We start from the raw sequence: 13205 nt of genomic DNA, 5'->3' as shown, positions 1-13205 counted from the left end.
GGGCAGTGTTAGAGGTTGTCGCTTTTTCATAAATGTGCCTTTACACCAGATCCAGCTGATTTGCCTGGCGAGATGGCTTTGGCTTTATCAGCCGTTACTCTTGCTGCGTGCGTGCGTGCAAAGGCGGTCGGGGGCGTGGTGCTAGCCACCCACCCCCTGTGTTTGCTGTGCCGGCTTTCCATGGTGCTCACGAACAACAACACTTTGCTCCAACAGTCTTTTAAGGCTATGGGGGGAAGAGTCTTCGTGCACCAGTTGCGGGGAGCGGTAATGTAGCCGGTTCGCGCGCTGCGCTACGAACGCGCGTAACACTCACGGCCAACACCAGTGACGATTATCGGAACCGGTCCTGGGCCTGCCCTAGGTCGACTCCGCCTCAAGTAAGTACCTGGTGCGGTGTGTAAACATCGCCACTGGAGAGACAAAGGCGGTCGGGCGTGGTGCTGGCCACCCACCTGCTCGTCCACCGCGCCGGCCTTCACAGGTGCCCGCTAACAGCACTTGCCCCGAAAGCCCGTGCAGGCTATAACACGGGCGGACTCTTTGTCGTCATCATTTGCACGAGGTACCAGGTGACGATCTTGTTGCTAGCCATGGCGCGAGGCATTAAAAGTGGCCAACGAAAACCCTCTGCGCTCTCCCGACGCGTTCTCGAGGTGTTGTGCCGCGTGCTGCTTGTGTACCACGTTGTCGTCCGGCACGGCGTCCGAAGCCTTTCGCGCCACGCAACGGAAGATCTTCTTCATTCGGGGAGAACTGAACCGAGAAGCTCCCAGCGCACGAATCAGAACCTTGTCCCGGGCATGGTGCCGAACAGCGCGCGTCGCAACAGGAAAACACATCGGGAGAGCTGTTGCAGTGCGACCTGTCATAAATGTGGTGCAGTGGGAAGAAAAACTTCCTTATCTGGGTGGCGGTTGCTGCTGCTGCTGCTGTTGAGGCAAGCGTCAGCACGCATCGACTGCCGCAGTTGTTTAAAAACTCGGAAAGATTAGTTTCGAAATCCATCGTTCACTTTACTTTAAATAAACACTTATTATTGATAGTAACAATAAAACACAATAACAGTACGCACCGTGTCGTAATGGCGATTTGCATGTAGTGCAAATCCTGTACTGGAAAAAAAGTACAGCAACGTTCAGTTAAATTACACGAGTAAAAAAAGAAAATTCGATACAAAACATCTCAAAACGTAGCTTTTTGTTTCCCTGCAGAGTTCGGAATGGTTTTTTTCGTTGTCGTTGTTCTCGTAAAGTCTCAGCGACGACGCAGGCGCTTCGGTTACAACCCAGATGCATCCCTCTCCCATGCGGCCTTGCACCTTCAAGCTGAACAGATCCGAGGAGGAGGAGCCCTGGGCTACGTTACGTTTCAAATTGCGCGCAGCCGGCAACGCCAAAAATTCCTTCCCAGAGGCAGCAGAAACCAAAACGTTTTGGAGAGAGGGGCGGGGGTCAACGAGACGACGAATGAGAGTTGGGAGAGATGGGGAAAGTTCTGGTGACGGTGTTTTTCCTTACTGCTGACCGCTTGGTGTCTCTTAGGCATGTGGATCATTTCACCGAAATTCTACAGAACTGTACCGCATAACAATAGAGCATTTACTACGTGTGCAAATTCTGTGGGTAACAAAAAAAATGATATGCTATTGTATTCATATTCTCAGGTTTTTTCGGTAAAGTCACGTAGGTAAAAACATTAAAATTAATGAAAGTAAAATAAAACAAAACAAAATAAAATTCACGACGTTTCGGAGGCAACACAAGTCTCCGTCATCAGGTGGGACCGTCACAGCCGAATTAGCTGCATCAAGTCTTGATGCAGCTAATTCGGCTGTGACGGTCCCACCTGATGACGGAGACTTGTGTTGCCTCCGAAACGTCGTGAATTTTATTTTGTTTTGTTTTATTTTACTTTCATTAATTTTAATGTTTTTACCTACGTGACTTTACCGAAAAAACCTGAGAATATGAATCATTGCAGTCACGAAAGCTTCAAATCTAAAGATATGCTATTGTACAAAGAATACCGAGGCAGTAATTAAGTATAACCCGTAAAAACAAAGTTTTTCACTATAAATCCTTTATATACGTGGCGGCTAGAGTCCTCTCGTCCTCTGTCTTGAGATGGCTGCCACCTATGGGTCAGATGATTGCATTGCACCATTAAGCAATTGGTAATTAAATATAATATTTTTGTCCTAAAAAGTGTAAAATTTTGGAAATATTTTTTCACGAACATTAATTGTCACGCACAACGAGTCTGTGTGGAAAATGTCAGCTCGATTGGATCACGGGAAGTGGGTTAAAAAACGACCGAAAGATTTGCACGGTCCTAAGCAAGCAAGCGAACTTAATATAAAGGATTTATAAACACCCAACACCGAAGAGAATCAATCCTCGGCTCGAATCGCTCACCCGGAATCACATTATCAGACCGCTGAGGTTGTGAGCGTTCAAAGTTCAGTGCTGCTGTGGTCTTACAAGCAGGCATGACGCTACAGGCCTTGAAACCCTGCGCTTCACAACAACGGTATGACATCACAAGACCAAGTTACACCGTTAAATATCCCGCTGGCACGGCGCGACAATGCACATCACTGGCAACAAAGACGACATGGCCCCGTTGGTCGGTCGGTAACAGTAAAAGACTCCTAAATATTCACACGTTAATTACTGCCATTCTAGCGAGGTCAGAACCCCAAATAAAGACTAATAGATAATTCGCGTGTGTACCTGCGGGTGCTAAAAGTATTAGCTCCTTCGCCTCTAGAAAGCCCACAACATAGGTCCCATTTCTTAAGGCTAAAAACGGCAAACAGCTGATACTATATTTTTTTACTATTTTTATTTTACCAGGTAAGGCCCACTTGAGCTATATAGGTCTTGTTCAGATGCTACCTGGCTACCGCAAACGATAGCTCAACGAAGTGGCTCTCCACGTGGACAATTTATAGCAACTGCCGACGTACGTTTCGGAGAAAAATCCACGCAACCAGGGGGAGAACACGCAAACTCCAAATATACAGCAGGCGTCAGGGTCGGGATCGGGATCGAACCCACGACCTCCTTGCATACCAGGCGAGGGGGGTTAACATCTCACGCAATAACGTGCGTACAACTTCCCATACACTTGCCCCGCCGCAGGATGTCGTCCCTTCGTGGCGTGCGCTCGGCTAAGCCAAGTGCCGTGAGCGTACGCGACACGACAAGGCGGGAGAGGGGCGTGAATGTGGGAGCGTAGTAGTAGGTCACAACAGAGGATTTTACTGTACTGCTTCTCACGGCCTACAACGTAACCAACCCCTCGTTGTCGGGACATTTAAGAATAGATACCGGCTCACATAACGCCTTTCATACAATCTCAAGGCGTGTTATTTATCGATGACAGTGGGGGGGGGAAGGGGGTTGTGCAATAAATGGTTAAGTGAACATAGGTAATTCCCTTCTCATTAGAAATGTTTTTAGGTGATGTGACTTTGAAGACCCCAAATGAACCAAAGTGACAACCTTTGGGCAGAAAGTTCCACACTCCGGGTGCCACAGACGCGACCGATCGCCCAAAGAGTGCTTTTAAAATACAGTTAAGATATCACACTGCTACATCACAAAACATTGAGATGGTCACGGCTTGGGGAGGCGTTCGTTCGGCAGTGGATTGATCGTGGTGATATTTATGATGGTAAAAAAATACTGATCATGACGACGGCAAAATATCGGTGCCTTCTGGACCATTTGTGTTTGCAGTTCTGAGACTTCAGCGTGCACTTGCGCTGCGCGGAATGTGCTGCGTATTCGGTCCGCTCGATGTCTTGGGCGCATTTTGGGCCACGGGTGTCTTGGCAGTGCTGTTGACAAGAGGGCTTGCAAGTTCTTCTTAAAAATTGCATTTAAAAACAAATCACACAGTTGTGCACTTGGTCCAATCACTTTGCAGGAGCCTCTCGTGGCTGAGAGCCAACGTGTCCGACGACACGGTGATCCTTCTTCGGACGGTTGTTTACAAAATAAATATTGGATGTCGCAGGCGTTCCGTATCTGCCACCTGCGGATGACAAAATTAGAGAGGAGAGCTACGTTAGAAATGTGACTGGCAAGAACGAGTACAGTTAAAACCAAACCGGTCTCCGAAAGTTGACAAAACATTTGAGCCCACATGTTGGTGTCTCGTTACTGTGGAATCTATAAATATTCCTTTTTGTCTGACTTGGCAACAAAAAAGTCAGAGGTCAGGAACAGATACTTTGGCAGAGGTTTCAACGGAACTTGTTTTTTGTTCTGGGTTGACAACAGCGGCGTGATAAGAGAGATGGTCAAAACACGAACATGCTCTGGAGATGGCCAGGCGGCTCACAGATCAGTGGTGGAGCTTGCACAACTGAGATGGTGGTGGGCGGGGGGGAGAGGTTCAAACCCAAGCAGCCGCCTCCTGATAAATGGGGGCTTTCAAGTTCCAGTGGGTTAATGGTATCGTGGGGGCATGAGGTGAACAATCAATTCAGAAATCTCAGGGAGCAATGCATGACCCCCGTGTTGGAAAACGGTAGTAAAGCAGAACTACCTCTGTGATCCCATCAAGGGTCCTGACAAACTAGTGGGGGGGGGGGGGGGGGGGCGGGCTCTGCAATTTGCCGCATGCCCTGCTACAGAGAATTATTTTTGTTGTTGTTGCAGAAAACTAATGTTTTTAATTCTGACAGCTGGAAGTGTATTCAAAATTAAGTGCAAAACCAAATGTAATGTTGTTTGTTTATGTGCAGTCATTGGTGGCCAGGCAATTTAATCAGGGCAGCTGAAACCCAGATTCAAACCCAGGATCTTAGTGATGCTGGGCTCACTGCTCTGACCTCTGACCCCCTCGGTCCCCTGCCTTGGGAAACACTTAATGAGGCGTTCCACCTGATGAGATTGAATTTCTAAAGTTTGCAACGATGGGAATCCACTAGAACTTTATATTCGTCAATCCGTAATATTTACAATTCAGTGTGTGTATACGGTCAACTCTCCATAATTGATTATAATCCGTGGAAGGATTATTCGGGATGTGGATGAACGGTACTTGAAAAATAAAACAAGAATATAAATGTGCATGCGCCGGTTTAATTACGAACTGCTTCCTCTGACTCGTTGAGGGTCAGTGACTCTGTGCTTCCGTAACCGCAAATGTGTTGGGAAGCAAACCAATTACTGTGAGAATCAATTAAAAAACACACTTTTGATGCCTGCGCCCTCCATTCCACGTAGGCGAACGACACACGAGTCAACAATACGTTTCTATATCCTGATTAAAACAAAATGCATTGTCAGTGCTTTTGTTTTATCAGGGCCGCCCCTGCCCTCCATTACATCTCAGATAACTGAGCAGACGAACAAACACGCACCTTCGATGAGCACGGTTGGCTGCGAACAGTATGAAAGAAGGTCAACATACGTACGTACACACAAACACGTTCAATGGAACAATGCCGACAGGTGCAAGGCTGCTCGTACGCAAGTGTGAAAGCCAACACAAACCAGCGAAACAACACAAGCAAGGGAGTGGAGAAACTTTAAATAACTCGGCACCATTGGTTGAAAGTATTTAAATATTTTTTTTCTTTTACCAGGTAAGACCCACTGAACTATATAGCTCTTTTTCAGAAGCGACCTGGCCACAAATGATGGTTTAACAAAGTGGCTCATCACGTGGAAATATATAGCAGCCAAATACTCTTTAAAACCCACGTTTCTAAATGTGGAGGGAAAAACCGGAGGACACGGAGAAAAGTCCACACGACCACAGGGAGAGAGAAACGTAAACTCCAAATATACAGCAGGCATCGTCAGGGTCGGGATCGTCAGGGTCGGGATCGTTAGGGTCGTGATCGAACCCTCGACCTCCTGTATACCAGGCGAGGTAGTTAACATCTCACCACGGCGAGAAAGAGAGACACGCAAGCTCCAAATATACAGCAGGCATCGTCAGGGTCGGGATCGTTAGGGTCGGGATCGAACCCTAGACCTCCTGTATACCAGGCGAGGTCGTTAACATCTCACTACGGCGAGAAACAGAGACACGCAAGCTCCAAATATACAGCAGGCATTGTTAGGGTCGGGATCGAACTACGTTCATTCACGGTTGTCCCCTAACGGTGTTTGCAATGTTCCGCACCACTGAGCCGGGGGCGCGGTGGTGGTGGTAGCGGCGGGAACGTTCGCACGTCACATGGTCTGCGGTGTTGAGTCAGCCGCCCATTCCTAGAAGTAATCCAACCTCACAGTTCTCAGAGGCCGGACTGGTCAGCTAATTACGAGAAGTCGACAGGAAGAGATGGTGTTGCTTTGAGGTCAAAGCTACGCCACACGCGACCTCTTAGGTTTTGCAACTAAAGTGTCAAGTTTTTTTTGTTATTTAATTTCCTTCTGCACCTCGGTTATTTTTTTCATCGTTATCTCCGATTGCAAGTAGTTGCGTATTTTTGCAGCGTCTGCATTTTTGTTATTTGTTTGAATATTTATAGCCGCTGGGGAATTCTCGTGTTCAATACTCCAGCGGATGGCAATGCAACGACAGGGATGGAATAGCGAATGCAGCAAACCTACAGCTTGTTGCAAAAAGCGACATTATTTTTTTTAATTTGGAGTTCTATTCTCCATAATAGAGGGTTTTGGGTGAGATTGCGTAAATATATATGTGTCGTTAAAATCCGTCACCACCCGACACAGCCAACTAGTAAGGGTTGTCACGTTCTATTCTTTTTATTTTAAATATACTGTGACGTTTGCGCCACAATGTAATAACAGCATATTGTTAATTTCCATTGATGCTTTAAAAAAAACTGCATTAAAACAAATTAAATTAACCCCTTAGAGTCGATGCACATTCGGTTGTGTTTTTTTAAGTAATACCCGTTTCGTTTTGTTGTTCAATCAAAGTTGTCACGATAATAATTATTGTTGACTGCATTCGCAGCAACATGCACAAATTTGATAAATTTAGTTTGAAAAAAAGGGGTTTTTTTTACACTCAATTTCTTCATGTTAATTCAAAGTGTTCACATGTTAACTCTTAAAAGTCTCCAGTTTTATCAGGCATCAGGACCCCAGAGTGTAAAATGTGCAATATCCAACTACAATCATTCAATTGCTCAACTCTCAGCTTGGAAGCATTTCTATTCGCCTGAAACGCCTGCCTCCTAATAATTGCTATCAGGCAATTTTTGGTGACAAACTCTGCCGAGGGGACGTTTTCCTTCCAAAATTCATCGCCGTAAAAAAAAAACAGAAAACTCCCGCGGAGTCACAGCTCATCGTGTACACGGCACAGGCCCATGCGTCCATTCACTGCTGGATGGAGGGACTCCCCGCACAATTTGCGGGTCATTGCGAAGGGGTTATATTTGACCACACTTCACCACGTTTGATCAGCGTGGGTCAACGAAGGATTGGGAGGAGAGAGGCTAGAGAGCAGACAAATGCACAACAACAACAACAATGCATTTCACCCACCACGCAGCCCCATAGCCAAACACAGTCGGCGGCACTTGTCGTGCGTGGTGGCCCTCCACTCAAGGACCAACCCATCCCGGCCATGCTCAGCTTCTGGGGTATGACGATGATGGCTTAAACGACGTTGCAAGCGATTTGATCGGATACAAACTCAGCATAGAGGGGGCTATAAAGCAAGATTTGTTATGCAATCCGTGTTTCATCATTGCACACATACGCACTAGAATCGGGAAGTTGTCACACGTCCCCTGAGGCCAAGGTTACAGCAAGAGCTTATCGACGCCATTATTACAACCCATTACGCTTGCTCATGTGCTTTCGAGGCGATCTCCGTTTTCATCCGTGTTCTTTCTCACCAGCCGCGATATATCCACTGCTGGATGAAGCCCAACCGCGAGCTGAACAGTGATCTTTCGCAGCTCTGAGCGATGCAAAAAAATGGGTCCAGCGCCTATACACACACAAACACACGAGCCGGCTTCATTGCTCCATCTCCGCAGAGGATGTCCTGTCGGACGCATTCACTCCCCCGGCTGGCACTCCCCGTCATTAGTCTCTTGACCGCGCGTGGATGAAACTAAAATAAATAAATAAAAATCTCTTCCGAGCAAAGAATCCCTGTCCATAACCACTTTCTTTTCTCATCTGTTTGGTTCCTGCACTGAGCAATGTGGTATAAAGTATGGTCAAACAACTCCCCCATAACCGACATGGCGTGGAGACACGTGCAGCCAGCATTGGGTTGGCAAAACACAACAATGGGTTCTTAAAAGTATCGATCTACCCAGAGCCCTTTGCTCTAAATTGGGGCAATTCCCGCTTTCTTCTTATCCGATTACAAGAGTTGTAATTTTTAGAGCAAGTGGACATGCTGCTGCTAATAATGACACAAGAGACAAAGGTGAAGCCCTACACAATCGCTTGCTCTCGCCCACTGCTGATGGAGTGGAGTTCACTATAGGGAGCTACAAGGACGTAATTACAATAGATATTGGGGGGGGGGGGGGACACATCCCCCCCCCCAATAATCAAATATGCTCAAAATGTCCCCCCCCCCCAATATATTGCTATAAAAATATTTGTAAACATAATAATTGTGATGCTATGTAAATAAAAACAACAATTTGCTAAAACCTTGGCCACAACATCTGGACTTGTCTTCATAAAACAATGCATAGATTTCTGTTAAATATGATTGTGGTTATGGTTGTACTTTATGAATCCCTAATCTCTGCCATTACATACAATAAAACAAGGTAAAAAAACAAGAAAAAACAGCAATGTAATAAAATACACTATTAGAGACATTATTGTTAAAAATAAATAAAAAGTCCATGCCCTGTTAGTGAATTTTTTTATATTTTAGGCAGGAAATTAGTTTTCAAATTTAGATTTCTTTTCTGGGGGTGGACCCCAGACCCCCTGTAAGATTTGGTCCCCCCCCCAATGTTGACTCCATGGCTACGGCCTTGGGGAGCTACGAAGGGGCCCACCACCTGGATGTGAGAGGGGGCATTTGGGTCCAGCCTTCAACACTCGGCAGATAAACTCAGAGGAGATGTGGGCAAGCACCCCACCCGCGTTTACAACCAACACCAAGCGCGGCGTGTCGAGATCGAATCTAACCTCTGGATTGCAAATACTAATGCGTTGTAGCTACAGCACAAAGCCACCGGATGAAGCCGGACAGTGGCCATCATCAGAGATCTATGAAGCTACGCAAACTTGAACATGGATATAATAGTTCCCCTTGTCAGGGCAACCCATCGCAACGGTGCCACGTTTTGGCAGCAGAAGCCCTCTATAATCACGGTACTTGCTGTCCCGTTACTGAGGGGGGCTCCCGTGTCTCTGCAACACTACGCGTGGACCGGTGTGGTGAAGTATGGTCAAAATATCACCCCCCCCCCACCCACGATCCTTAACGCAGTGGGGGAGATGGCCTCGTGATGTAGCGGTGGACAAAAGGGAGGCAAGGGGAGAGGGGGGCAGGCACATCTTGATAGTTGCGATGATTGTGAAAGACGCTGCAGAGGAAATGCATGGGCGAGAGAGGAAGCGAAGAAGATTACGCAACATTTATTTTGTTTCTTATCGGCGATTCCCACCCCAAAGGTGATGGGAAGGCCACCAGGGGACTTTTCCATCTTGGGAGGGAGATTTAAGGAATGCCTGAATGACTCAAATCGCGTCGTGACCGTCAACATTTTTGGGCCACGATTTATCCACGTGTTGGATGAAAGGCCAATATTTCAGGGAGAATACCTTACATTTAAAATAAAAACCTAATGAACAATTTAACATGCGAAGGAACTGACCAACCAAAACTAAATGAACGATTGAATAGGCGGATAAAAGAATAACTGAACATGTGAATGGCCAACGGAATGGCAAAATGAACTAACAAATCAACAAACGATCACATTGGTCTATTAAGCAAAGCATAGGGAAATTAAGGAATTGACGAGTGTGTGAACAAGGCGACGAAGGAATGAGTGAACGAATGAACAAGACAACTAATCGACTGAACTTACAAGGTCAACCGATGAATGAACAAATAAACAAGGCAATGAATGAGTTAATACAAATGTGACGAATCAATGAGTGAATTAACAATGCATCCATTGAATGTGAATGAAGAAAAAACAATCGACAACTGAACGACCGTAAATCAATGACAAGAACGGTTGAATGGTCAAAACAAGAATGAGTGAATGAAGAATGCAATGAACAGATAAATGAACGAAAAACTAAATTTCGACGTAAAGCTTTCCTGACTGCAGGGATTAATATTCTTGGTTATTTCAGTAAAGTCACGTAGAAGGGGAAATAAAAAAATAATAAAAAATAAAACAATAAAATTCTCACGACGTTTCGATTGCAACACAAGCCATCATTATCAGGTGTGAAAACCACAGCAATATTTTCTTCCACAGCAAGCGAAAAACAAGACAATTTGCTTGCTGTGGGTTTCACACCTAATGATGATTGCTTGTGTTGCAATCGAAACGTCGTGAGAATTTTATCGTTTTATTTTTATTATTATATAATGTTTTATTTTATTATTTTATTATTTCTCTTCTACGTGACTTTACCGAAAGAACCAAGAATACGATTGTTTTTCTGTTTGAATGTTTCGTTACATTTGTTGTTCATCGTACGCTGAAACATGTTTTTGGCTTGCATCCCAGATCCCTCTTCCAATAGACCTTTGTCTGAATAGGGCTCTTAAGATTATTTGAATAAGAATCTTAATTTTCGATTTAAAGCTTTCCTGACTGCAGGGATTCATATTCTTGGTTCTTTCGGTAAAGTCACGTAGAAGGGGAAACAAAACATTTATAAAAAAAATAAAACAATAAAATTCTCACGACGTTTCGATTACAACACAAGCAATCATCATCAGGTGACTTTACCGAAAAAACCAAGCATACGAAAAACAACATTTCACAAATCACCATCTTATAATTCTAACAAGCTCTCGTGAAACGAATGAACAAAGACGACAGAATGATGGAGAACGAACGAACAAACCAACGAACGAAACACGACTCCTTCACCTCCACAACTCCGGCTCGCCTGCATCCTTCACGCGCGACACGTGGCACGGAGTCGGTTCACGGCTTCTTTGATCAAATTGCCGCTCATCAGCAGCTCGTGGAGGACATCGCGGGGTTCGGACAGCGTCTCCGGCTCAGGCTCCGGCTCCTCGGGGCGCCCAGGGGACGCCGACCCCGGAGGGAGACCTCCGAGGGAGGCTCCCCCCCCCGCCGGCGGCACACCGAGGGCACCCCCGGCGAGGGAGGGTGGAGGAGGAGGCTCGCGGCGAGCCGGGTAAGGGGCGGCGCGGGCTCGCTGAGCCGCCGCGGCCCTTCGTGGCATCTTCAGCCGCAGTGACTCTGCCATGCGGGTCGCCAGCTCGTCCACGCTGCCGCCGCTGCTGCTGCTGCTGTCGCCGCCGCTGCTGCTGCCGCCGCTGCTGTCCTCGTCGTCGCACGGCATTGCGCTTGCTTACTGGTGTTGTTGTTGTTGCTGCTGCTGCTTGCGCGCCGAGACAAAGAGACGGCGCTCGGAGGGATGCAACGGCCTCCTCCTCCTACTCCGCCTACTCCGCGAGCACGTGGGACACCCACAACAACAACAAAGCCCGCCTCGCCGTGACGTCACGCGGACAACTCCTGACGTCACGTCGCGCTGCGGGGTGCGGCCAACGTAATGACGTCACGACGTAATGTTGGACGGCTGCGGTGACGTCATCGCGCGCGTGAACGGCGACGTCATCGCGCGGTTTAAATAGGGCGTGGTGACGTCACGCGGTCAGGATTTTTGCGGAACTATTTTTTTGTTTGTTTGTTGTTGTTGTTTACAAATTGGTCAATAACACTGCCTCAAAAGGAGAAATATAATAAAAAGAGAATATGTAAAAGTATTTGTCTAGATTATGAAATGATGTGCTGTAAAATACTGCAAAGGGTTATTGGCCAAAACCGTAATTTGTTATACTGAGTGCTTCAAAAAAACGTTAACACTGACATGGGACTATCGTTTTAAATGGAAGCATAACAGATAATATACACTGTAACATGATAACAAATGTAAGTTAATAGCTTCAAAAAGCCAAAGAGTCTATAACTTATATTCTTGGTTCTTTCTGTAAAGTCACGTAGAAGGGAAATAATATATATTTTTTTATTTTATTATTTCCCTTCTAGGTGACTTTACCGGGGAATTATGATTTGGCAAGAAAATTTCTTCTACGTTGGTCTCCAAAAGTTATTTTTTTACATTGTTAGTTAAATATTAGGTTTCATGTTTACACAGTAGTGATGACATTCATCGTTTGCCACTCCCATAAGCGAGAACTCCCTTGAACTCGTAATCCGTGCTTTCAAATCCATACCCCTATTCAAGTCGAGACTTGTACCTTCCTTGTATTCTCCGCATGCGTGTGAGATTGTCTACTCTACATGTGTTCACGTCCAGGTACAATGACTGACTGCATCTATAAAATCAATATGTCATTCTAGATTTGAAGTTTTCGTGATTGCAAGGATCCATGAACCAAATAATATAAAATAAATATGCCCACTGCTTCTGTCCGCTATCTTGAGGTCTAGTTGCTAAATAAATCCACAGTATATTGTATTGACTGACGGAGGCTCCTATAGACTCACACACAGCAACTCGTATGACCGGCTCTGTATTGACGTTAAATAAATGTCTCTATTTCTGCGCGTTCGCATTCTTGATATGCGGCGGCGGCGTCTTAAGACGCTACGTGACACCACACTTCATTCGCTTTCGTGAAAGCAGCAAAACCACCCCCTTATTGTGAAAATTCCGTCACAGTTCCTATGATCACTGTTTCATTGGTTTCGTGGCTTTATTTTGGTGATTTCGAAAAGTGTATTGGTTTAGCCATGTTTGTTTGTTGTAGTACAGAGTTAGACTGATGGCCTTAATCTAAGTTGTCTTGTGGTTGTTGTTGGTTGTTTGACTTGCATCCCACTGGGATTTTTGCACACAGCGTTGGTGTACGGTGTTTTTTTCTGCAATATTTAACTTCTTTTTCTTGGATTTTCTGTTTGCACTCAGTCACATATTAACTTTAAGATGTTTTTTTGTTCATGTTTTAGTTTTTTGTTTGTTGCGGTTGCACCCGATTCAAGAGCCGAATGGCTCACAGGGCTATACCTAATAAATGAACTTCAACTTGAA

At 45.7% G+C, this 13205-nt stretch overlaps 1 protein-coding gene across 2 annotated transcripts; it reads right to left on the bottom strand.

Annotated features, from left to right (window-relative positions):
• Positions 1-2352: 2352 nt before the first annotated feature.
• On the bottom strand, positions 2353-11730 carry LOC144732308 (uncharacterized). 2 transcript variants are annotated; one of them, XR_013588174.1, is made up of 3 exons: positions 11048-11730; positions 7844-7938; positions 2353-4044 (listed from the first exon to the last, which is right to left on the bottom strand). XR_013588174.1 is itself a non-coding variant. In XM_078613772.1 (2 exons), exon 1 carries the CDS (start codon positions 11487-11489, stop codon positions 11076-11078), a length of 414 nt encoding a protein of 137 aa, XP_078469898.1. In that variant the 5' UTR covers positions 11490-11720; the 3' UTR covers positions 2353-4044; positions 11048-11075. The 2 variants fall into 2 exon arrangements, 1 of the variants encoding a protein (XP_078469898.1); XM_078613772.1 differs by lacking the exon at positions 7844-7938 and having other exon boundaries at positions 11048-11720.
• Between the last annotated feature and the right edge of the window lie 1475 nt (positions 11731-13205).

This window comes from Lampetra planeri, chromosome 42, assembly GCF_965212315.1.
Source record: "Lampetra planeri chromosome 42, kcLamPlan1.2.h2, whole genome shotgun sequence".
NCBI lineage: Eukaryota > Metazoa > Chordata > Hyperoartia > Petromyzontiformes > Petromyzontidae > Lampetra > Lampetra planeri.
The sequence above is the reverse complement of the archived record's forward strand: the minus strand, read 5'-3'. Positions and strand labels throughout refer to the sequence as shown.